This window comes from Carettochelys insculpta, chromosome 7 (assembly GCF_033958435.1).
Source record: "Carettochelys insculpta isolate YL-2023 chromosome 7, ASM3395843v1, whole genome shotgun sequence".
NCBI lineage: Eukaryota > Metazoa > Chordata > Testudines > Carettochelyidae > Carettochelys > Carettochelys insculpta.
This window is the reverse complement of record NC_134143.1, coordinates 61,520,513-61,547,874: the sequence shown is the minus strand read 5'-3', so window position 1 is coordinate 61,547,874 and position 27,362 is coordinate 61,520,513. Positions and strand designations below refer to the sequence as shown.

Below are 27,362 nucleotides of genomic sequence, written 5' to 3'. Positions count from 1 at the left end.
CTTTCTGAACCCAGGGTGCAGCTTACTACTGGTTTACAAGTACTCTGGGGATTCCCCAGGTTGCACAAAACCTCTGGAAAGTCCCAAACTGGGAATATGCTTTCCATTTTCTCTTTCTTTTCCTTTTGTCCCATGAAAAGTTGATGCTTGTTTTGGTCTATTTTGAATTCTATTGTGCACACTGTTAATGATATTGTTTAATTTGTTTATTACTATGGACAATTATTTACAGTCGCAAGCTGTAATGTAGCAGTAATTTAGGAAAGAAAATGCTGGAGTGCATTACAAGGGGAACAGCAGGTCTCAGGTTTACTCGATTATTATACCACATAATTTAGTGTACTTCAGAGAAGGCATTTGCCCTTGAAAGAATGTGAAACTGAGCAACTCAGACTATATTACCAGTAGTTCTTAGAAGTTGGTATGGTAGAAAATAGACTCTTTTCATGACATGATCATGATTTTATATGTAGCCATTAAGACATTACTAAAATACAGGTAATCAGAAATGAGAAGGAGCTGAGGCCAAGCATTTCATGCACAGATCAAGCAACATATGTGAAAACCCTAGTGGGAAAAGGGTCAGCAGCTGAAGAGAAAGTAAAAAATGGAAATAATTTCCACTTTAAAAACAGATGGAGGATTTGGTGAAACTGTAATGAGGGGAAAAACACAGAAGAAAAATGATAGGCAGAGGAGATTTTTTCTCTTCTACATGTAACATTACTTCTCCTAATCTCAAGTAATGTAGTGTTAGGTTCCTGACCAACTTATGATAACCTGTGACACATATATGGTCACAGATACAAGTAGCAGATTAATAAAGCATGCTGTAAGCCATATACCTTTAGTGAATTCTGTAATATAGTCAGTTTATGGCATTGCATTATAGCATTCCAGTGGGTTTATTTCCACTTCATTACATAATAAACATTTTAAAAATTTAAAAGTCTATCAGGGTTCTTTCAAACTACGTCTTAGCAGTATAGACTCAAAAGTGGTGCTCTATCACAATACTTTCCTTTTAGGGGAGCATATTTACATATAAAGAACAATTCACACTTATGGCACAATATGGCTACATCTATACTAGTCAAAAACTTCGAAATTGCCATGCAAATGGCTATGTTGGAGTTTACTAATGAAGTGCTGAAATACATATTCAGTGCCTCATTAGCATGCAGGCGGCCGCAGCACTTCGAAATTGACGTGGTTCGCCGCTGCATGGCTAGCGCAGACGGGGCTCCTTTTCGAAAGGACCCCGGCTACTTCGAAGTCCCCTTATTCCTATGAGCAGATGGGAATAAGGGGACTTCGAAGTAGCCGGGGTGCTTTCGAAAAAGAGCCCCGTCTGGATGAGCCGCGTCAATTTCAAAGTGCCGCGGCTGCCCGCATGCTAATGAGGCGCTGAATATGTATTTTAGCGCTTCATTAGTAAACTTCAAAATGGCTATGTGCGTGGCAATTTCGAAGTTTTTGGCTAGTGTAGACATGGCCAATGAGTAATATATAATACCAGTGCCTTTTTCATGAAAAACAAGGAGCTGGTAGTCAGCTGGCTCCCCGTGCCACCCTCCCACCCCCAGCCAGTCCCATGGCTGGGGCTGATGACTTTCTGGTACTCAGTACCGACAAGTAGCATCACAAAAAAAGCACTGTATAATACTGTTATTAGCTCAGAATAAATAATGTGAAGCCTCTTGTTTCTCCCTTGTGATAAATGGATTCTATACTAGAGGTTGAACCTCTCTAGTCCAGCACATTTGGGACTTGATTGGTGCTGCACAAGAGAATTTGCCAAACTACGAGAGGTCAGTATTATCTAGCACCACTATCTATGCTACCAGGGCATACTGGGCTCCTAAAAGACATTTAGGGGTAAACTAAAGCTAAATAACTGCAAAGACCATGGAGAGCCAGGACTGATGGTTGTAAACAAACTTTATGGGACCACAGGAAACTTGGCCACATAAGCAGACATCCAGCTAACTAAAATCATGCCAGACAATAGATGTTGCCAGATGAGAGAGTGCCAGGCTACAGAGGTTCAACCTGTAGTAAAGTTTTTAGCACCTTTGCACCACCTCGATGCTGGAGCCCCTCTCAGCTGGACTAGACCCCCCCCACACACACACATACCCCCCACCGATCAATATAGAGCATCCTAAAGTCTGCTTCAACTTTCCCTATTGACATGGACCCAAAGGGCTACCCTGACATTTGGAGATTCCAGGGCATAAAGTAACACTGTTCACCTTTCCCCCTCCCCTGCCTCTTCTCAAGTGGCAAAGAAAAGCAATGCTTTGCCACACTGGGGAAATCCTCCAGGGGTAAATTAAACTGGCTCAAGGTCAGCTTTTTGTCATCAGACAGTGAAGGATGGTCCTTCGTGTGCAGTAGGAAAGGTTTTCCCAGGGAAAAGACTTTCACTTCTGTCATTTTTTCTTGATTCCATATAATAGCAACAGTCTTGCCCAAGACCAAGTGAGAGAAAGAGATTTCGTGAACCACGGCATATTTGTTTTTCAGCTTTGTTACATATGACTGTGACCCATTCCATCAGACTGGGAGCTTCTTGCCAGATCTGATTCCACAGAAAATTAAAATCACTTTCGTGGCTCAAACCACAAGGGACTGAGTACATCAGTATTTGGCATGTCTGAAAAGTATCACGATTTTTTTTTAACTGCATGATATGCAGAAATGCATGTTCTTCTAAACTGAAAAACTTTGTTCTATGAGCGGAACATACCTATGTATGTTCTCCTTTTTGTTGTATATCAATATTATTTCTAGGCTTAAAATTGAACTGATAGAGTAAACTATGTCTGTTACTAATCTCCTGCTAAGGAAGACGTCTCCTACCTTCACAGGGAGTATGGACCGAGGAATAAGGCCCTGTGCTTACTGAGAATTACAGTTCACTTTCCCTTCTCTACTCCAAGCCAGGAAGTCTGTGTTGGGTCAGTGAATCATCCACTCTACAATACTCAGCACTGTAGTTTGCTGTACTAAATGACTTCTGCAGTTTAAGGTATTTATGTGACACAACCAGAAGTACCACTCAGTTGCTCAGTTCACCTAACTGTATATAGCAACAAAATCAGCTCAAAGACATAGATAAGGAATGTCCTGTGGCTGAAAATGAAATCTTAGGATTTTGCCTGAGTTTGTGATGACATTGCAGATTGATTCCAGTGGCAGAATTAACAATCAGCAAGGTCAGGATGTGTTGACTGAGCTCCACCTGATCCAAGACTTCTCCTTTCCTCCCAGGTCTTGAGCTGTGGCCACACTACGCCCTCCTTTTGGAGGGGGCATGCTAATGAGCCACTTTGGTAGATGCTAATGAGGCACTGCCATGAATATGCAGTGTGTCATTAGCATAATGGTGTCCACGCGTGCATCAAAAATGCCAGTTTCAAAACGTACACCACCTGTGTAGCTGGGGGCCTTTTGAAATGACCCCCCTGATGTCAAAAGCTGCTTCTTCCCAAAACCAAATGGTAAGAATGGGCTTTTGAAATCAGGGGGTCCTTTCAAAAAGCCTCTATCTACATGGGCGGTGTGCATTTCGAAACCAGCACTTTTGAAGAGTGTTTGCCTACCATTATGCTGCTGAGGTGCTGCATATTCACAGCAGTGCCTCATTAGCATCTGCTGAAGTGGCTCATTAGCATGCCCCATCTGAAAGGAGGGGGTAGTGTGCCACAGCCTTAGTGGCAGAAGGACAAGAAGATGGGCCCTAGTGCAGGTCTTTAGTGTGGGCACATGCATGTGTCCCACATTCCAATAAATTCTCTTCCCCTATATTCCCAAGTTTGTTCCTCCCTACCACCTGCTGCTCCCTGCCATGTGCCCTCTGGCCCAGGCCCTGCATCGGTGCTGCTGCTACTAGAGCCATAATCATTGTTCCTGCCAAAGCCAGAACCTGTGTGGCAGGAGCCAGTACCACAAAGCACTCTTGCTGCTGCCACCAGAGCATGTCAGAGCAACTAGCAATAGCAGAGTTCAGATTCCTGCTGCCCAGCCAATGGGGAAGGGCGGAAGGACTTCCAACCAAAATGCAGGGTCTGCCATTGGCAGTCCCATTAGACTTAATGCATGGCAGAGCATTAGGTAGAGGACCCCAGGCAAATTCAAACGTCTGCAATGGAAACCAGTGCAGTGCTCTTCCTAGAGCTTCCAGCAGTCTGTGCTGGGCATATGTGGTGTGGTCAAGCAGACTTGAGTCTTCAGGAGTTCTTCATGGCCCTCTGAATCAGTTCCTCTGCTATTGCCATCTCATGTCCTCCCCCACTGGATTCAAAGTCCCACACCCAAAAGTATCTGAGTCGGTCACCGTGGCAAGGGGTCTTCTCACTGTCTCAGGGCTGAGGTGGTTCCATGTGTCTAATGCAGCCCCTGGCCATCAGCTGCCATTTTATAGGAGTCCTAATCCTAGGACACCCACACCCATATGTCCCACAGTGCTTTTGCAAAATCTCATAGCATCTGACCATGGTTAGCGCACATTGGCTAGTAGTGATAGAACTTTCCTTCCTCCATTCTGCAGCCACTCCTGCTAGACAATGTACTTTGTTTCCATCTGCCTGCTCCAGCCTCTCCCTAGAATCACAGCATTCTCCTGCACCAGCCCCATTCAATTTCTGCTAATTTTTGCTAGATTCTGCACCAAAATTCAGCTATATTTTAGAATTACTTCCACAACTGATAAATAAATAAAGGAGCACAAAACTACACTTTTTTTAGGTCTTATACTTCCAATTTAGTTTTTCTCATAGGCTGGGTCTACATGAGCCCCTTCGTTTCGGAAGGGGCATGTTAATGAGCAGGTTTGAAAGATGCTAATGAGACGCTGCTATGAATATGCAGCACCTCATTAGCATAATGGTGGCCGTGGCGATACAAAAGTGTGGCTTTTCTAATTGCATGCTGCCTGTGGAGACAGGGACCTTCTGAAAGGACCCGCCCCCCAGTTTTCAAAAGCCCCTTCTCCCTAACACCAGAAAGGAAGGGGCTCGTGTAGACACAGGGATACTGAATGGCATCCAGAAATGAAAACCATAAAGATGAATGCAAGTTATGTTTTCTAAAAGAAAAAGATCATATGATGAACAGCTTTCTAAGACCCTAAGTGGCAGAAACTATTATTTTTCTAAACTTCTCGATCAACCTGCAGTCCAAAGTAAAGAGTCAAGAACTACATCTCAATTCAGCAAGCATGAATCTATCATCTTGTCATAGTTTAAGTCAAGAAAATGATTTGTGCAGTACCACTGAAATTGCATCTGTGACTTACTTGACTTAAACCCTTGTACTCCAAGTGGAGCACATAGGTCATCTACAAGTCTTCACTTCACTCTGTCTCGAGAGAAAACTTCTAGCTAACTCCAGGAGTACTCCAGATGTTGTTCTTCAATCTCAGTAGATCCTCTACATGTTGTCCAAGATCTTTTCTTTTGCATTTTCCTTGTGGGTTCCATGCTTGAAGGACTATGCTGGATGATGGTATTCTGAGAGTGTGGTGTAGCAATCCCCACTTTCTTCTTCTGGTTTGAACGTCAAGTGATTCTTCTCCTTCTCTGTTCCAAAACTCCTCATTTGTGGGAAGGTCTTGTCCTTTGATGTGAAGAATGTACGTCAGGCATCTGTTTATGAATGTCTGTAGTTTGTGATTTGAAGACTTTTTGGTATTCCAGGTCTCACATCCATACAAGAGTACACTCTTCACAGTTGTGTTGAAGAGTCACAGTTTCATCTTCCCAGATATTGTTTGTGAACTCCCTATGAGATGAAGAGTCTTGAATGCAGCTGTTGCTTCCCTTATTCTGGTATTGATATCCTTGTCTGTTCCTCCGTCTCTGTCCATAATACTTCCCAAGTAGGTGAGCAGCTCCACATCTTCCAGGTCATCCCCTCTCAGTGTGCTGGTGTTGTTGTTGGACAGGTTGATCCTCCTTGTCTTGTTATTTCCCTTGTTAAAGCTCAGTTCAGTCACTTAGTGCACCTGTAGCTGATGATATTTCCAGAGAAACTTTGCTTGAAAACCAGTACTTCTCAAAACCCTGTATATGACCTACAAACCAACAAAACCAAAGATCCTATGGATGATCTTATCCCAAAGGATCTGCAGCTGTGCTCTGAGCAAGGCCATATGTTGCCTACACAGCAGGCATTTGCCAGAGGGGGCACAGATGTCCCCAGGGAGCAATTACAATACCCATTGCCCAGTATCGAGAATAAGGTATTTGCTCTCATTTTCCTGAGGGTGGGCATTACTGGGTGCAAAAAATCTCACTAGCCATGTATTAAAAATGTTTAGGACCCTGAAAGTTTCATCTCAGGAATCTGCTTTCAACTTACCTTTTAAAATTCTAGGTACTGTCAGTCTTTATGACTTAATTCTCTATCACATTCCTTAGATTATTTGTTTGTCAGAGTGGCTGCAGCGGATCTAGCTAGGGATGTACTGAATGTCTGACTAGAATTTGGCAGAATACTGAATAACTGGAAATGTTATTTGGCCAAAATCAGATTAAAAGCCAAATAGTGAATAAAGCAATGAGATATTGCAGCAGGACGTCAGACTCAAAAAATAATTCCAGTTAGTTAGTCAGCTCATAAAACAGAGCATATGTGTTAAAGCACAGACATTATGGGAAAAAGTACTGCAAAGAGAATATCTACTTGTGATTAAACTAGTGCACCAGAATCTCAGTACATCTCTATGATAATTTGTTTGGAAGAAGATTTTCCTCACTGCCTCTTTTAAATAGAGTTTCTAGATAGTAGCAAACAAAATACATACTTACATATGCTTTTAATATATGAAAGAGAATATATGTGTGTGTGTGTGCACTATATATATTATAAACATACACATACCCTCTTGTGCAGATTTTCAAGGGTGAAGGCAGCAACAAGCAAAGTTCTTAGATATTATTATTCTGATCCTGCTTTCATGAAGTAAATGCGAGTAACATGGTTATTGTCTCCTGCCTGAGCTGGGAAATATTAAGCCTGTGGTTTTGTAAGGTTCCTTTGTTCCACCCTGAGCTATTAGGGTAGAGGAATCACAATGAGAGGGTCTGACATGAAGAGCAAAGAAGAAAGCATGAGGGTCAGCGTAAGGGACCAAAAGGCAATAGGATGTTCTCATATCCTCCTCTCTGTCTCCAAACCCTTGCCAGCCAACATATCAGATCTGGCAACAAAGAAGAGGGCTAAGAAGTGACAGCGTTGCAATACCATTTATCACTGACATAGAACAGTATCACAGCTGAACAATTCATTTCCTGTGGACTTTTGAAGAGTTATTCAGAACATTCCAATAGGCTTTGGTTAAACACTCATTCATAGTCAAATCTGAGTGCTGTGCTGTACACGCATAACATCCATTTGTTGTGAGAATGGGAGGCTGTGGAAATAGATGGATTTTTTGTTTCCAAACAAAGAACAGCATCAAAGACCAGATTTGTGTCATATCATCATTAGTAAAAGTCAGAAGAAGTTATAGTTTAGCATTTGTAATACAGAGCTGCCTGGCATATCCAGTTGGCACAAGAATGACAAATCTGTGTCTAACTGGTTTTCATCCTGCTAACAATTTTTAGCGAGGCTTTAGCTTTTTGAATGATTGGCAAAATCACCACAAGGATGAATTCATCTGAGTAAAAATAGAGCTCTAAACTTGGTATCTGAAGTTCCATGGTTCATAAATGTTTATGATTTTTATATCTTAAGCATTCTCTCATTTATATGCAGGATTCCAACAAAACATGTTTTGTCCATTGCTTCTGCTTTGGAAATTGAGACTAGAAATTAAAGATATATTGGAAAGATCTTCGTTGTTTTTGGAAGGTTAAAACAAAATGGCTCACTTGACCAAGATAGAAGTTCACAATTTGCCCATTTCAGACATTAGCAGCTGTTTGGACTTTCAAGCAGAATTGTTTAGAATTCAATTTGTATTTGCACTGAAACTTTATATATTTACACTGGTTTAAATTAAAATTGGTGAAAAAATACTTTGTCATCAGTGTGTAGACACTCTCACCAGGGCTCTGGGCAAGGCAAGGGGGTGCCTGCTTTACACCCCAGGAAAGGGCAGGCTGGGGACAGCCAGACCCCGGCATGCCCAGACCACAGCCTGCCCCTTCTCCAGCCTTAGTGCTAGCTGGAACCCACTGTACAGCACTCTGGCATGGATTTAAAGGGCCTGGGGTGCCAGCTGCCACCGGCTGCAATAGCAGTGGTGGTGTCCGGGAGCCAGGGGCCCTTTTGTATCACTGGGCCACAAGGGCATTTGCATCTTTCCCTCTCTTTCTGCCCCCCATCAACAGGCCTGTTTTTCATCAGTCTTAATACTTAAGTTTCCTCTTCCACAGAAAGGGATTCACAGGACCATATTAGATTCCTACACAATTACAGTATCTCACCAAATTCTTGCAGTGTAGCAAATTAGTTTATAGAGATTTTCTTGAAAACAAGTTTATGTGCTGCACATCACAAGAATAGAGATTCTCTGCTTTTATAACATAAGGGTAATTGGTTCAATGTTAATTAGTAGAGACATAGTCAAATTGGAATTTTACTAATTGAGATGGAAACAACATGCTTGAAACATTGCTGTGCAATAAAATCTATGTAATTACATTCATTTTTAACCAGTATAGAATAGTGGGGCACATGCCCATATAGCTAGTATGAGGTTTTTAAAGCTTCTAAACAGAGTCCTCATTTTAGAAGGTCTTAATTTTCTACTCTTAAAACAATTGATTTTGCTAAAAATGAATAATATAGATAAATAACAGGTGGTTTACTTGATTGTGTTGACGATTTTTTTCTGTAGTTCACTGTATACTTTTGCCCAAGAAATATAAGCTTTTTTTGTTTTGTTTTGTTTTTTGAGATGCCTATTTGAAACTCCAGCTCATAATCAAGAAGTAGATGCATGACAGAAAATGTAATGGTTGATTAGATGCAAAACTAATCACTGACATTGAAAAATTAGATGTAAAGCATAAAATGTTCATGCAGTCTATTATCCTGTCATATAAAATATCTATCTTATTGACAAAAGCTATGAATTAAGAGTTTAGCCTGTCCTCATTTTTTATTATCATTTTGTGCCTAAATTGCTATAGTGGAACAGACTAATAGTCTAACAAGACAGGTGTCTTGTCTGTAATGGAGGCCAATTCAGGGCATTTCAGATAAGGAATACAGACTGCTTATAATGCTCCTAATTATGGATACTGTGTGAAAAGCATGTGTTTCCTGACCTCACATTGTGATCTGTTTACTACTTGAAGCTTGGGTATTGGTAGCTATTATAGACACAGGATCCGATATTATGTGTATAAATGCCTATGTCTAGGCATCCTAATCCAGTCATAATGTTTCATACTAGGTATTGTGATGGTTTTGTGTTGGTCACTTTCGCACTCTGAGGTATAGCCCTTCCAGCAGACCATAATGTCTCTTTTGAAGTTGTCAAGTCAATAACGTAATAAATATCACTACACAAGTGATGTCTAGCTTTCCTACATAGGCCGACAGAATAAATGGCAAAGAATTGAATAATATACCCAAACTTCTTTCATAGTAAGACAAAATCCTTTTTCTATCACAGCCTGAAGTTGTGCTTCCCTGTTCCAGATTTAGTCAGATGAGTGATATCTGGCGTTTTTTAAGATCAAATTTGACTCGTAACATCATAACTCATGCATCCAGATACAGCTGTCATGCTCAAAATTACTTCCTATTTTCTAATTTCACCAGTTCCTGACCTGGAAAATAAATTCTGGCCCAAAAGACAAGAACACATAATGGAAAAAAAATCTGCCAATGCTGATTTAGTCTTCAAATATTGTAGGTCCATCTGTGCTCAACTATTATTTATTTATTTGTTTATTACACCAATGTAGGTATGCCAGCGCCTTACCAATATATAACAAAGAAACGTCTCTACCTAGAGATGCTTACTATTTAAGTTATGGAAAACATAGTAGCATATGGGGAGTGTATTATGAGTAGAAAAGTCATAAAATTCATGATGAGAGAGATTTTCAAAAGTATTTAGGTGGATTAATCATCTAGCTCCTATTACATTCAAAGGAACTGGGCGCCTAACTCCATGAACCACCTCTGACGATCCCCAGATATACTGATCATATATGGTGTTTACATTCTGTAGTTATAACTTTGTATCATAGACACTCAATTTTAAAACCAATTCTATACCTAGGCTATGTTTACACTCGAGAGTTTTGTCGACAAAACCAGGGTTTTTTCAACAAAACTTGTGGAGCGTCTACACACAAAATCCATTTTGTTGACATCTGTTGACAAAACTCAGCATTTCCTCCAGCAGCATTTTGCCTCTCTGTAATGAGGAATAATGCCTTTGTGGACAGTTTCTCTCCACACAAAAGCCATGTAGTCACGCCAAGGGGCCCACTCTCAACAGAAATGGCTTCCAGTTCACCGATTGGCCCAGCTTCCGGTTGGCTGTTTTGTCAAGAGAGCAGCCGGACAGTCTAGCCACTCTCTGTCAACAGAGCAGATTGCTCTTTCAATCCACTTTTGTGCATGGATGTGATCCGTCAATAGAAGTTTTGTTGGAAGATCGCTTCCGACCTCAACTTGTGTTGACAAATCCTTGTAGTGTAGACGTAGCCCTAAACTCCTATTACTGAAAGAGTATGAGTGGACTAGAAATGTCTCCCTTTCGCTGGCTGGAGACAAGAAGCATTTGAATGTATCCAGAAATTGCAGCAGGCCTTTCAGAGCAGAAAGACTTTTTCTTTTTTTTTCAGTGCCTTGCCAAATATTTTAAGAGTTTGGTATTTTATCTGCCCTAACCCTAACCCTATCCCAGAACTGGTAGCTTTTGTATCTTGCAAATTGACAGAATCAGTGAATTTCTTAGGGGACCTTCTACTGTAACTATCTCAGTCACCCCACATGGGCAAGAGGCAACTCATTCTCCTGATTTTGCAGTCTTAAAATAATAATGAATTGCATAACCCTGTTAATATCCCCAATATGGAATTACAGGTTATACTCAGGAGATCAGAATGAATCTATAATCATTAAACACTATGGTGATCTCCATTATACACTGCTTACAGCCTGTAATTCCTTCTATTTACTCAGTATGTTTTAAAACTGTTTATATCCATTTACATGAACTTTTGTGGGCAGTTAGTGGTGTAATTGGAATGAGTTCATTGTACTAATGTAGTGACACTTTGTCCACTGCTATATTTAGCTCATGCAATATATCTTTTAAAAAGTCACCAAATGAAACCAAAGTAACAGTGCAAAGTGCTGAAGGTTGAAGCTGTTGGTTTAATGGCATTGTATTGACCCAGTTGTTTCTCCTGTAAATCTCACAAACTCAGTTGCATTTCTGTCATTTTGTTTTTATTGCTTCATGTGACCTTAACCAGTTTTTTTATTTTTGTTAGGGTAGGAAACAAACCTAACTGACCTTTTTGAGCTCTAGATATTGTAGTGGTCCTCAGCGTTACAGATTGTTCTTGTTCTGCATAAAATGAAAATGCCTAGAATTTAATCTAATGAAGACATTTATCTAGAATGTTATCTCCCAATAATAGATATTTAAATTGAAAAATATTATCCCATCACCTGTTAATGTTAATGTCATCCATAGCAGGTTATCTTTAACACCCTCAATTTTAACAAAGGCATATTATGAATGCATTTTTTTCATTATAATGAATTACAGAAGAAAAGGTTTCAATTTACCAGCAGCCAGCAAATAAGACCAAGTTTTAAATGTTAATTTCTGGAAAAATGCACCATGAAACCAGGGATGTGTCTGAGATACGTCAATGATATTTTCAGACTCAGGATCAGATGTGGGCAATAAAACATCACTGGAGCACCAGAGTTACTCCCTGGCAGGCATCTGCTGCTATATATACCTTTCCCTCTGCAGGTAATGGGTGACTGCAGCTCTCGTTGGCCACAGATTGCTGTTCATGGCCAATAGGAGTGTCAGGAAGTGACACAGATCAGGACACCGTTTTCCACCTCTCCTATTGGCTGCAAACAGCAATCCACGGCCAGCCAGAGCCAAGTAAACATAGATAAATATTTTAGGCAAATATAGAGGTAGGGGCCCTCTAGAGACTGGACCAGATCTGACCTTTGGGCCAGTATTTGCCCACCCTGCTGTAAACAAACAACTTTATCTTCCTTACAAATTTTTGTCATGAATTCTACAATCCACCAAACTGTTTCCAGAACATTCCCATATCAGCATCAATTTCCTGGCCACCATAATCAACTTAATAATGGACTCCCACTGATAATTATAGTGGAAAAACCCATAAATCATCACACTAACTGTCATAGATCCAGTCACTACCCCAGACAAATAATAAATCAATTATCTGCTAAGATACCACAAAACAACACACTTAAAAGTGTATTCATCAAACAAGCCCACTTGACCAGAGAAGCAGGTCCCACCATTGAAAACGCAACCACAAGAGAACCTGCTTCAGTATGGGAAGGAAAAAAACCACCAATTGCACTTCCCCGGTAGTCACCTACTACACCACACTGGAACCCATATAAGATATCAGCAGATGGTTGCAATCCAGATTTAATGGGGACCACATCCCAAAAGAAATATTTTGTGAACCCTCTCTCTGGCCTTCAAACAACCCCCATCCTCACCAATCTCATCATCAGAAGCAAGCTTCCAGCAGACCAGGACTGGCCAACTCAAAGCAATACCGGATCCTCTCATAACAGATGCAAAATCTACAGACATACTTCTACTGTTATGATGCTCAATATCCCACACACCACACCTTTCAAAAACCAAAGGTCTTACACACACCACTCACAACACCTGTTGTACCTCATTCAAATGCTCCAGCAACAACCAAACAATCTATGTGCTCTTGAATGAACTCACAGGCTACGGTTACACTATAGTGCTATGTCAACAGAAGTCACAGTTGGGAGAGTATTCCTGACAAAACTTCCATTGACAGAGTGCGGCCACACACAAAAGCCAATTCAGAGAGCGTTCAGCTCTGTCAACAAGGCAGCCAGACTGCCCAGCTGCTCTCTCAACAAAACAGGCACCCGGAAGCACAGCAGACAGGGCTGCCCATTGTTGTTAATGCCCTGTCTGTCAAGAGAAGGCCTTTCGAGAGCAGCCACACGACTTTTTTGTCAACAGAACCTATCAACAGCAGCATTATGCCTCAAAGTTTTGAGGCAGAACGCTGCTGGCAAAAGTGCTGTGTTTTGTCGAGATACTGTCAACAAATCCCCTTTTGTGTGTGCACGCTCCACAAGTTTTGTTGACAAAACCGGAGTTTTGCTAGCAAAACTTGCTAGTGTAACCATAGTCACACAAAAAAATTAAAGACAAAAGCACCCTATCACCAATGGGCCAGTACTCTTCACAGAATGATCAATCCATATCTGACCTCTCAGTTGGGAAACCTGGCCAACATCTTCCAAAGACAAACTAAGTCTACTGGACGCTAAAATTCATGGACTCAATAGAGACTGTGCTTGTTAGTGTTGTAATGAGACACAAAATCTTTAATTGATTTACCTTCCTTTATACTTTGTAGTATGACTGCAGAAGTGCTAGTTGCCCACCTCATCTAGAATTGTTTCTTGCAATATGTTGTGGCAGAGTCCAGGGCAGTGGGTGGAACCGGACTCCCCCTACCCCTCCCCTGGAGGGGTTTATACTTCACCCTCACTCAAGACTGGCCTGTGGTGAAAATGGCTTGATAAAGGGAGACGCTTACCCTTGGGAAGCTCCAGGGCAACAAAAGGGCCTCCTGAGTCTCTGAGGCACACAAGGAGCCGCCTGGAAGCACAGGACCCATGAAGGGACAGTTGCGGGTTTGTCACAATATGTTAACTGTTTATGCTCCTTTTGCACACTCAAGAAAAACTCTGTGTAGCTCAAGAACTTAACCAACAGACATTGACAGGAGTGACTAGTGCTTGGGGGAGGAGACATGGGGCGGGGGCATCCAGAGGGGCAGGAAGGGGATATGTGGGGGGCACCCCATTAGTAATTAAAATTGTGGTAGGGGTCTGGGGGGGTGGGGCACCTCCCAAATGCTACCACAAGTCACCTGTGGATGTTGATCCAATAAAGGATACTATCTCACCCACCTTGTCTCTTTCCTACCCTGGGACCAACAGGGCTACAATGCTGCAAACAGTTTCTTACTCTGAAAGACAATGTAAGCTTACATCAGTTATATAAAGCTGTATACACCCAGGCAAAACATTTAAACATCCCAGCATGGGTATTTCCATTTAAATCTGATTACAGTGAAATAAAACTATAGCTATTAAAGGCTTAGGAGAACTACAAATACAAGCAGTAAAAAAAAGACAGTTAGTAAATGAGGTAGTAAAACATTTGAGCAGGGCAAACAGTTCATAGCGCTCAGCCTTCCTGTAGCAGACTGTTCTATTCGGTACAGACCCATGCTCTGTTCCCTGAGCTGCACTTAAACCTGCAATTAACCTTTCACGCCTAATGAAGCTGTTTTGTTGGAAAATTAAAATATATAGTACTGCCTGCTTTTACAGAGACTGGGAGGACAGCATCGCAAAATGAATGACTTTTCAGAGGCTTTTGTTAAAAAGCAAAATTAAAGTGCTGGATTTGTATACAAATTGGCAATGTGCTTTGCAAGGCAATCTCATTTGATGTGCTGTATTTTATTCCTGTACTTATTAATTGTTTTGCGTAATTGTTAAAACAACAACAGCATACCCACACACCAGTAATTTCACGATTAGGCAGTTACTGCTTGACAATCAACTATTGCCACTTAACTTCCATTAGGAAAGATCATATTTCTAAAACAACAATAACCAAGTTCCTATAGTTTTGTTTCATATCTTTCTCATTATGAATGCAGTTGTCTTTAAAAACCTATGTACTTCACACTGATACCTTTGGCTGAAACCACTTTTTAATTATCTTTCCATACACATCTGTAAAATGAATTACAGATTATTTTTTTCCACCCAGGAATATGAAAATAACCTGACTGGTTCTATGCAGCTAAATCCCATTGGACTTAAAAATAAATCAGTTCCTGTGACTTGAATTTCCATACCTCAGACAATTAAAAGTTTTGCCCTGTGCAGAGATGGTATGTGGATTTTCCATGTGGAAGCCTAGCTCTTTACTGATGCCCGACTTGCAGATAAGGAGAAAGAAATAATATTCTGGTTTGGCAAATATTAAAGGCTATGTCTACATTACCACATATGTCAACAGAACTCGGGGTGCTTAGGGGCATGAAACAAGTGGTAGTGATCACAGTGCTGCATTGGTGGGAGAGCTTCTCCAATTGACGTAGCTACAGCAACTCAGTTGGGACGAGGGGTTAATTATGTGTATGGGAGAGTCCACGCCTATCGGCATAAAATGGCTACACAATACATCTTACCACAGTACAGCTGCATTAATACAGCTGCCCCACTGTAAGGTCTCTATTGTAGACATAACCTAATATAAATTAAGTTGGCTGTGAAACCAGAGGGCACAGATGTTGAGCACCATGCAATTTACATCTCCAGCTTTAATCATCTTAAATATATTAGTTTTTTGACATTTTAGAAACAAAAACCTACAAAAGTATAGGTAAAGTTTATAATAAATATTTAAACCCCAGCATTTTTATCAAATCTTCAGTTGTATTTTGATGTAAATTTTGCTTGCCTGCAGCATCTGTGCATCATCTTGACTTGGTAAATGAAATTCCTTTAGACCACCAGTCTGAAATAATGAATTGTTCCCCTAGTTAATTGTATTGCTTTGATAACAAGGAACTGTGCTGGGCCTAGAGAACGCAGTAAGTGAATTTCATCAGATGATTTGTGTGACGTTTTGAAAAATTATCTTCTGGAGTGACCTGATTTTAATGGAACTCGAACAGCATGCCGACATATCCCAGTATGAAGCATTAGATTTGAAGAAAACAGTTCTTCCTGTGTGTTAGTGCTATGCAGAATGGGATGAGCAGCATGCAACCAAGCATACAGAAAAAGATCACAGAGGAAGAGTAATTGGAAGAAGTGTTTTCCTCATAATATACAATCCATTTAACACACTTGCTAAGCCCAGCTGTTAAAAACAGAGTAACAGATAGGCAAGAATAAAAAATGTCACATAGATTTTATACCCATCTTTAGTAACACCACATATTTCTAATGTATTAAAGGTGCCTGAAAGATACCTTATAATTTCATTTCTTGGCATCCATCCAGGGGGATTGCTAACCAATGCCGGGAAATACATGTATGTGTGAGGAAAATAAAAATAATAGTAACACTTAACATTTCTACAGGATACAGCACTTCGCGTTTTCAGAGTTGTATTAATGTTAACTGGAGGAATCTTGCGACATCCTTGTGAGACAGGGAAGATACTGTTACAGTTTTGGATTAGCACAGACAACCTGTATGTCAACAACCTGAGCTGGTTGGTTTCTTTGTGACAAAGTATTTGTTGGGAGTAAAGGAGACTTTAGAGTTACCCAGAAACACTGAATATTGCACCTTTTCACTGATGATCAGGTGGTGCAGTGAGATAATATATGAGTAATTACACTTAACATTGGATTTTGTGATAGATAAAACTCAGTCTGTATAAAAAAATAATAAAATATGTCATTTGTTATGATTAGTGGAAGCTACATAAAAGGTCCTGAATTAGCACTACAGCTTGAACCTGCCTAATCCAGCATACTCTGATTCGGCAACATCTGTAATCTGTCATTATTTTAGTTAGCCAGATGTCCACTTATCTTGAGCGTGGCCATGTTTCCCATCGCGTCATAAAGTTTATTTACAGCCACCAGCTCTGGCTTTCGGGCTACATCTACACTACAGTGATCTTTCAAAAGAAGTTCTTCCAGAAGAGGTCTCCTGAAAAAAAAAGAAAAAAAAACTTCTTTTGAAAGAGTTCGTCCACACACAAAAAAGCAGATTAAAAAAATGGATCCTCTCTGTGAATGGAGAGCATCAACACAGCCTCCACTCTTTCAAAAGAATGGGCCAGGGATTGAAACATCTGGTGCTGTGAGGACTCCTCTTTCGAAAAAAAATGCTCCCAGGGCATTTACGCATGTTTTTTTTCCAAAAGAATGTTTCAAAAAAAGGTGCTCTTCTTTATCTGGAAGAGGAAGAGGGCTGCCGGAAAAAGTGCTGCATTCTTTCAATTTCAGATCAAAAGAGCACATTTTGGCCACTTCTACACATGCACAATCTTCTGAAAGATGATCCTCTGGAAGCTGTCTTCCAGAGGATCGTCCTCCAGAAGGTCATGTCTACGTGTTAAACGCAGTCCAAAAGAGCTGCCTTGTCTCCCAGAAGAGCGTGTCTACACATGCACGGACGCTCTTCTGGAAGAACGAGGTAGGAAATGGTGCAGATGGGGTCATGTAGCTGGAGAGCCATTCCAGGGCCACCAGCCATGCGGCCCTTTAAAGCACCCTACCTAAACAGCCCCTCCCTGCACAAGCTGGGAGCAGCAGAGAGGTAGGGCAAGCAGAGGGGCAGGGTCCTCGGGGAGGCAGCAGGGGAGGTAGGGGCGAGAGCAGCCAGGGGGTGGAGGCAGCTGGCAGCTGGTCAGCCAGGGCCCTGCACACCACGTGGAGCATCCCTACCACCTCCCCCCACGTGTCCCGCAGCCAATTCAGTTCGGCCGCCTCTCCATCAGGGCGTTCTGGTGGCAGAAGGCATCTGTGTAGGCCTCATCCTCATCCTCTGCATTGAGCCCTCCAGCCCAATGGCTGCCTGCCGTGGGAGCTGGGGCTAGTGCAGGCCCAGCTGCAGGGCTGCTGGTTCCTCCATCCTGGACGGGGCTGGCAGGTCTTGGACTCCTCGTCTGGCTCTCCCACCTGTCAGATGGCACTACTGTAAGACAGTGGGTGGGGAAAGGGGGAGGGTCAGTGCCGCACCCAGGCCCTGGATGTCATGACCCTGGCCCCCCCAGCTGGCTACCCCTTCCCGGGACGCCCAGGATGGCCATGTCCCAAGGGATGCTGCCATGCAGGCTCCAGCATGCCCAGCATGCTGGCACCTGGGGCATGCTGCCAAGGTGGTGGCACTGTCCATGGTGCCCACCCCGAGGAACGGGCTGGTAGGCTGTGGGGGCCTCGGCCATGGAGGGGATCCCTGCCCAGGGAACAGATGCCATCCAAGGGTTCCCCAGTACCTCATGGGGTTCTGTGCAGGGGAGGGTGCCCAATGTCACCCACAGGCATGGCTATAGTCCTGTGCCCCATTCTGGAATGCGCCATCTGAGGTCGGGGCATTGCATTGGGGCCCAGTTGTGCCCACCCCCCCGGGGATGTAGCGTGGCGTGTGCTTACCTGAGGTGCCTCAACCAGGTTGGGTGATGCCCGACAGGAAGTGGCCTGGCTGCTGGTGGCAGAGGGCAGCTTGATGACAAGGGAGCCATCGGAGGACTCCCCACCAGGTGGGACATCCACTGTGGCAGGGTCCTCCTCCCACTCCGGTGCAGCAGGGGGCTACGGTGTGGCCATCTGCATGGTAGCCCAGGGTGGTGAGGCATCATCCCCCACCAGGAGCTCCTGTAGGCCTTGGAAGAAGGGACAGCTGGCTGGGCCCCAGCTGGACCTGCAGGCGCTGTCCCAGGCTTGCATGTACCCCGGTGCAGCTCCTTTACTTTGCATCAGACCTGCTCAGCAGGTCCAGAAGGGTGGCCTTGGGCAGCCAGGCCCTGGGCGAGCTGCATGAATGCCGGAGTGTTGCGACAGTGCCTGCTGGTGTCCTGGAGGACCTACTCATCACTCCAGAGCCCCAGGAGGTCCTGGAGCTCTAGCTCCATCCAGGAGGGGGCCCTGATTTGTGTTTCCCATGATAAAGCCTCTGAAAAAGCAAGATCAACTCATTTTCATCCTCATCCTTACTTTTAATTCCCCAAAGTCATTAACAATTTCACACCACTAGCCCAGCTAATGGGACAAGTTTGTACAGAACGTACACATTTCGTATTTAAAATGTCTGTCTCCTTTGCTGAGTCTGTGTTTAATGAGTTTCTTAAAGCTGGTCTCTTTCTTTGATTAAAGCTATTTGGACTGAAAATATCCTTCGATTACAGTTCTAGAGAAATATTTTAAAACACTAGTTTACTACTTCATTCTGCTATGTTACTATATCCATTTCCCTTTAAAATGTTAGGTTAATTCTCTTAGTTTTTTATGCAGATGAACTGCAGTATTAAAGTTACTTATTGCATAGAAGGTTTGTAGATGCTTATAAGTTGTCTGTCACTTTTCTTGCACTTTTTTCTGTAATCAGGGTATTTTTTACTTCATTGCATGTATTAGGAAGTCCCAGACATGACATATGGACATACTGCAAGCAGCTACCAATATGTTTCTTTGGTAAAGAAGGTGTTTACCAGGTTCCAGACAATATAATTAAGAACAGAATTTGTCCCTAAGGCTTTAATTGATTTCTACCATGCTCACACTGGTTTAAAAAAATTACAAGTTACTTTTGTTTCCTGTCACTTATATTATAGTAGCACCTAAAACCCCAACTGAACTCAGGGCCCTACAGTGCCAGGCACCGTGGAAACACATGGTTAGAGACAGCAACAAAGGGTCCTGTGGCACCTTATAGACTAACAGAAAAGTTTTGAGCATGAGCTTTCGTGAGCACAGACTCAAAACTTTTCTGTTAGTCTATAAGGTGCCACAGGACCCTTCATTGCTGTTACAGACCCAGACTAACACGGCTACCCCTCCGATGGTTAAAGACAGTCACTGCCACAAAGAATTTCTGTCTACATAGACAACCCAGATAAAGGATAGAAAGGGAAACAGAGGCACAGAATGGTGAAGTGGCCTGCCCAGGGAAGTCAGTGGCAGAGACAAGATGGACCCTACCTAGTACTGTTAATTTCCAACTTAGTTCCCTTTTATCACACCACATGTTTTTTTCATGCCCTTCTGTTTCTAATTATAAGAAAAAACATATTAAGTAATAGGAAACTATTTGTTAGCTTCCCATTTCACTTGGAAATAGGTGATGACTTGCTGGAGAAGTACAAATGACTGGAAATGAAAGGAACCAGCATGATGCTATGAAGTCTTCTCACCATGGGACATTAAATTGTGTTTTGTTTTGTTTTGTTTTTCCTTACAGGTCTTGCAATTGCAAGTGCATTGATAGACATTTCCCAGCAGAAGCCTGCAGACTGTAAAGATAAGAGTTCAGGAGTCAGAAATCGAAAACATCATCTTTCTACACGTCAAGGAACTTGTGTCTGAGGTCCAGAAAATGCACCTGTACATTCTGTAATGTTTTCCTTTTAAATGGCTTCCGTTGAAAGCTATACTACAGCCTCAGTTTTTATGGAGGCAGACCTACAAATTATGATGATGAAGATGCTGATGATGATAACGTGCCCTGTTATATTCACTCTTGCAGCTGGCTGTGCCCTATGGCAGAACAACCTTATGGCAAATATGAGTATACCTGAAGAGTTTATTTAGAAATAAACTAAATACTTGTCTTGAAGCTGAGTATATTTTGGGGCAGTACATTGAGTATATATTGGGACTGTACATTGTTTTGTAATGTAGAAGGAAATTGTATAATTGCAAACTAAACTATTCACAGGACACTACAAGACATTTTTGTACAGCTTAATGTATTGGTGAGAATTGTACAGTTTTCTTCTCTTATTCAGAGTTAAAATACCCTTACAGAAAGCATGAAGTGAAGGTGCTGATGTGGATTTAGGTATTGTTTTATCATTGCCCAAATCTGAAGGCAGATTTTGAATTAAGCAGTAGGTAAGTGTAGCCAAACTAAAGAGCAAATATGTATTTTGATTATCATATCATCTAAAAACCTGAGTAAAGCATATAATGCATTTTTCTTACCTTTCTATAGTTCTCAAATGTAATTGGGGCTACAACAGGATGATGGGAGAACTTCAGTATAGCAATTCATAAGAAGTTTATTAGAATTCTGACTGAGTTGTATTGTAAAGGGTACGTGTTGGTCTTCCATACCAACCAATTAATTATCAGAGCTGACTGAGCATGGAAATTCTGTCCTGAAACCAAGTTCCTTTTTTTTTTCCACAAGCTCTCTCCAAAATTGCAAGCTTAAGGAGAGTTTGACTTGCTGTTAGTTTCCAGTAGTATACCTGCTTCTGCTTCAATACTGTAATATTCTAAAGTGACTGTAAATCATTGTCCTCACCTCCCAGTAAAAGAGTTTTGCTTCAAACAGCACATTGGCCCTTATGCAATAAGAATTAATAATTCATAATAAATTATGATGTTCCTCTGGCCTTGCTTTCCCAGAAGAATTCCATCCAATCTTTGCTTTCATCCTATTTAAAGAAATATCCTGCATACAAAATAAATATAATAATAAACTTCCAAAAGCCCGCTTGATTCCACAGCAGTCCAACACTGGACCTTACCAAATCAGTGCTTAACAACAACAAAAAATCTAACAGAAGAGCATTCTCTCCACTAGGCATTAGTCTAACAAGCTTTGAGGAGCTTGTTCACCAGGGTAAAAATTCCAGCAAATGGTTTCATATGTTCCTTCTCACTGTATTTTCAGTTAGCTGTAATTCTGAAATACAGCAAAAGAAAAAGAGATTGTTAAGAGGTGAGGTAGAAGATGGCATTAAGCATTGATGACAATTTATATGAAACCAGTAGTTTTGTTAGCTCTTGCTTGGAAATGAACTTTATCACCTTCACAGTTGCCAAGGTGCTAATGCAGGAGAGAGCCATAGAGATATAAATGCATCTTGTATATGACAGAGTTTTGGTAAATAGGAAGGTTATAAAGAGATAATTGATGTTTACTACTATAGCTGTATTTTTCACTTTCTTTTTTATTTCAGGAAGGTGACGACATTTTACTGTTTACAGTTGACTGCATAGTTACTTGCATGCCATGGTGGTGCAGTAGCAGTGATAAAGCTCTGTTGTGAGTTGATAGTGTTTACTTTGTAATGCCATTCATACATAAAACTCTTCAGCTTAATTTGGACAAGGACTGAATGTAAAAATTAAGTAAATTTTAAAAGAGATGGTTGTACAGAATTATTAGGTTGCATCGTACCATGACTTCTATATTGTTTTGACAAATGGTGCATTTATGAATTATGCTATACTTATTCCGTAGCTGGCATGATTGTTTCAGTATTTTTCTATGGTAAAATATGACTTATTCTTAAGCTAAAATAATGCCATCATAATATTGTGTTTTACTGACTATTTTGACCTCACACCCTTATTTCTTAAAACCTAAGATTCATTTAAAGATTCTGTTATGAATTTTCAGTCAATGCTACTGAAAACCTGGAAAAGGGTAAAATAGCTCTTTCTGACAGTTTTAATGCAGATCTGCTTGAGGAAAAATAAGTGAGTGGAATTGGTGTAAGTGGTGAATAAGCCATTCAGAGAAAAAAGAAAGAAACCACTAGTGTGGAGATTTTCCCTAATTCTGTAATATATTTTTATTTCAAAATATCATACATGAGAAATGCACAGGTTTTTTATATGTACCTGATATGCAGGGTACACATGGCATGCATTCTGAGTATAATTAATCTGACTAAAGTCTGCCAGCTGGCAATCGCATCCTACCTATAGTCACCAGGATTTTATTTTACTTGAAAAGTAAATTTAAATTTAAATATATTATAATGTTTATTGTAACATTTGAGATGGGCACATATACCATCAGGCATTTATTAAGTTATCAATTAAAATGTATTGTTTATATTGTTCAAGTGAACTACCTTGGAGTCATTCAACATTTTCATTATATTTTAGAGTACTTTTTCCTAAGATTTCCTTGATCTTTCTTCACCCACATTCCCTAACTGCATGCAAATTAGTGAAAGAAAATGCATTAAAGAAAAATGTTAATATAATATTACTATTAAATGGAAGTTTGCAACAGGCATCAAACCACAGGATCCAAGTAACTGTGGTTGCTTTGTTTTATAGGTATGAAAATCCTGATATCTCTCAGATACCACACTGTGCCAATTGTTGTCAAATACTGATTCTTAACAGTGACCACTCTTCAATGGGTGACTGATATTTTCATTTGCTTTATGCTCAAGAACATTGAATGCTCTGCTCCCAGAATTCTTTTTGGACTCTTGATCAAATACTTAAAATGTTGAGTGGTCATTTATAACATTAATGTGATTTATGTTGTACTAAGAATATAGGGCTAAAAACTGTTCTGGAGAGTGGCCCTGTGGTAGAATTCTGATCATCATCTGTGTTTATTTTCTGTGCAAACCAGCCCTTGGTTCTTCTGGGGAAAAGATCACAACCATAAGTTACTGTTCAAAGTGAAAGATATTGCAAACTGTAGCATGGGTGAAACTCTCTCTCCATTTCTCGTGTTTGTGTATGTGTACCCTATCTTGATGCTATTTGAATATAGTCTGTGTAAATAAGTTACTCCTCAGAATGTAATGAGTTCTATTAATTATATTTCCTTGTAAGAGAGAGATATATATCCATGCATGGGCAAGTTCAGATTCAGATCTGACTGTATCTTTTTCACAGTGGGGCCCCCTGTTTATACAGTAGAACCAAAAATGTGGAACATTGGAAACATATGGATCATGATACATAGATTCTGATGCATAAAATCATCAGCAGTGATTAATTTCCCAAGCAATTTCCATTGTGGGTCTGGAATCCTGAAGATGAGAATGTGGGGATCACTTTCATAATGGTTCAGTCTTTAGGCCTAATAACTTTGACAGTATTCATCTAGATTACAGTGTCATTATGTACTTATTTCATTATCAGTTTTATTTTAAAACCACATGAAAGGTTTCTGGACAATAAAGGAAAAGTCTCTGTTAAAAGTATTAAGCTGTCCCTGGTTTTTCATCTGAGCCATTTTATCAAAATTGGATGGCATTTATATACGCAATCATCATGAAGGCAAATCTCAAATGGACAAAGTGTCCTCATAAACGGAGCACCAAGTCGCTCGATCTCCAGCTTGGCCCCTAAAATAATCTGTCTTTTCAGTCAGGAAAAAATAAATGGAACTCAACTTTTCCGCCTCAAGGATGCAGCATTGCCTGAGGTGAAATACTGATGCTTGCATCAGCTGATAGCTATGGGAGGACATCTAAGCTAGTAGACACTAAAGCTATTTTGAACAATCTGACAAATAAATATTGCTTATAGGAACATAACCAGAACTCCAGAGAAAGCCTTTCCAGCTTCTTATATTAATGAATGTTTTTCATTTTGTTTTCTATAGACCTGACTCCCCCATCTTTGCTGACAGTGATCATCATGTGGTCAGTTGAGCAGAACTATTTTGTGACTATTCTGTGCCAATATAATGGCTCATAGCGAGCTGTTGTGAGCTGGATCAAATAAGAGTCTGGCCAGAAAATGGGAGTTGCAAAGAAGACCTTTCACTCGTACCCAGAGTAAAGGGGCATGATGGTGATCTTGTGTTTCAATTTAGACTTCCAAAATCTGAAACTAATTTTGGAAATTTGTATCTTAGCCCTTCTATGTCTCAGATTCTGTATCCATCAAGTGGTGATTTAAACAAAAATAAACCAAGTCAAAAGGGGAATTTTGAAGCTTATGTTGTTAGTATCTGCAATGCATTGATGATTTGATGGATAGCAGTATGGAAGTGCAAAATATTACTATTACTAGCGAAAGTTGGCAGTAGGAGATTTGCTTTCTGGAGATCAGTTTCTTTGATTTACAGTCACTGCTTCAAAGTGAGGGCCAACTGGAAGGACACTGTTAACAGCACCCATTCAGCTTTGAATACTTTTATTCAGCCACAAAATAAGCTCCTTGTAATGTAAATAAAAGTTAAAGCAATGAACAGTGGGACATTCCACTTCTCATACTTCCTCAATGAAGAGTGTAGAGAACAACATATTAATGTGAAGGCCATCTCACATGAGTGGGGCTACAGAAACCTGCTGTCTACCATTTATTTATATCCTCCATACATGCTCAGAAATATGCATATGCCTTTTCATTTATAAGTATTGGTTGGACTGATAGATTTTTGGGGTTTTGTACTGCTGCCCTTCACTGTAATAGTCAAGTGCTCTCTGTATAAAATAGTGATGTCCCAAGTGAACTTCATGGAGTCTCTGAAGGTATGTCTGCACAGCCAATTTATCTTGAAATGACAGCAGTTATTTTGAAATAAGTTTAGCATTGTCTGAATGACACACATGCTATTTCAAAATAATTTGAAATAGCGGGTGCATTATTTCAATTGCAGTAAACCTCATTCCCTGAAGAGTAACACCTATTTCAAAATAGACCCTAAAGAGCTCCAGTGGCATTATTTCAAAATAGCGCTATGGACCGAAAATGCTATTTTGAACTAGCTAAGTGCTATTTTGAAATGCATTTTGTGTTTGGATGTGTTATTTCAAAATAAGATATTTTGAAATAGGGCCATCATGCAGACATAGCCTGACTGTTCTCCTTTTTAGTGGTAGAAAAACTGTGGTTGCAGTAGATTGACTGTTTTGGATTGGGGTTGTGTACAGAGAGATGCTTTGATCCTTCCTAGCAAGCTGATGGTTCAAAGAGGAGTTTTAGATGTTTGATGCTTTAGATGCAAACTTCTTGATGAGTCAAGCAGGATCATGAGGCTTTGCATCACTCTTTTGAAGGTAGAGCTACATTCCTTTAGAGTGAGTGGAGCACCGTACCCCTGCCAGTTGTTCTAAGGATTTCACTCAACCATCATTACTTCAATCTTTTTTGGGTTCAGATTGAGCCATCTCTTCTTCATCCAAGAGCTGGAGGTGGTGAAGTTTGTGTTGAATGAGATAGACTGTTGAATGTCATCAGCGTATAACTGAAACACTGAGCCTGTAGTGTCATATTATTTCTCCAAGAAGTCTTATTCAGATATGTAAAAGAAGGGGAAACTGTGTATATCCCCACAGAATCCCTCCAGTAGAAGCCATTGGAGACCAGGAACATTCTTGTTACTCTCTAGGTTCTGCTCGAGAGAAATGATTGGAGTCACTCTAGTGCTGTAATCAATTTATTACTATTACTATTACTATTACTATTACTGCATCATCTAAGCAGGACTTCATTGCTCTGGGCAGATTACAAATACAGAGCAAACTGACCAAACCTGCCCCAAAGAGTTTACAACTTAAATATAAGACAAAGACCGGCAGCTGGATATAAAAGCCAGACAGGAGCACAAAGATGCCATGAAATGATTGTAGTTGGAATAACACGCAGTGGTCAAGAAGGCAGTTTAACAATACCCTGTGATGAAATCTTCATATGAATTTGGTGGTATGAATATGGAGACCTTGCTTCACTTCTTGGCTGTGCCTTCTTTCCCTGCCACTGTGGCTTTGTCTCTCCAAAGGTCTGGTCTGATTCCTACCTGCAAACCATCTCCCAGCTGGATAGATGATACCTTTTTGGTAGGTTTTTTTTTCCCCCAGGAGCAAGTGACTGGAGACAGAACAGTATCTGAAGAGGTGCTCAAAGCCAAGTGGTGATGACTTAAGGATAAAGTAGACTGTTGCTTTTTTTTTAAAGAGTTTTCAAGTGTATTTTGCAGAAAGAGTCATTGATAATTTCCATAAGTATTGGACAGAAATGTTCTTTGCTTGTTTGAACCAGCCAGGAATGGAATGGGTCCATTCTACAGGATGCAGTTCAGGACTTCTTGAGCAAGCAGGAAAGGACCAAACTCTGTCATCAGAGTGGATGGATCCAGTCCCATAAAGATGAGGGAACCATGGAAAGGACTAGTTCTTAGGTTCTTAAAAATATGGCACATACAACTTGGGGAGAGCAGAGTTTTTTAAAGCTTTCAGTACAGTCTTATACTCAAGAAATAAGTGAGTAATTATAATACATGATTGCATACATAAAAGACTTTAACATAATCAGCCTTATTATTTTATCATTCTGCTTCTGTAGCCCTCAGCACTAAAGTTTCTGAGCACCTAATAATCATTAGGAACGATCAAAGAATTATAAGGGTATACATATTTTATTGGGTTTAGGTAAACAAGTAGTGTTATGTGTGTGCAGTGCTTTGCAAAGTAATAAGATGATGGTCTGAAGAAGTGGGTCTGTCCCACTAAAGCTCACCTAATTAATTATTTTGTTAGTCTTTAAAGTGCTACTTTACTGCTTTTTTTTTAATAAGATGATAGACACTCTACCCAGGGGAATTAAAAATGTTATATAAGCTTTAAAATACCAAAGGTATAAAAATAAAGGGAGTGGAAAGAG

General features: G+C 40.7%; 1 protein-coding gene across 1 annotated transcript in view; it reads left to right on the top strand.

The window, feature by feature from the left end:
- Positions 1–23,953, top strand: part of ATRNL1 (attractin like 1) — a 1,060,182-nt gene extending 1,036,229 nt beyond the window's left edge. The window contains exon 30 of the mRNA XM_074999076.1: positions 20,224–23,953. Coding sequence (XP_074855177.1) covers positions 20,224–20,348 — 125 coding nt within the window. The 3' untranslated portion in view covers positions 20,349–23,953. The remainder of the gene's footprint in view (positions 1–20,223) is intronic.
- Positions 23,954–27,362: the final 3,409 nt, after the last annotated feature.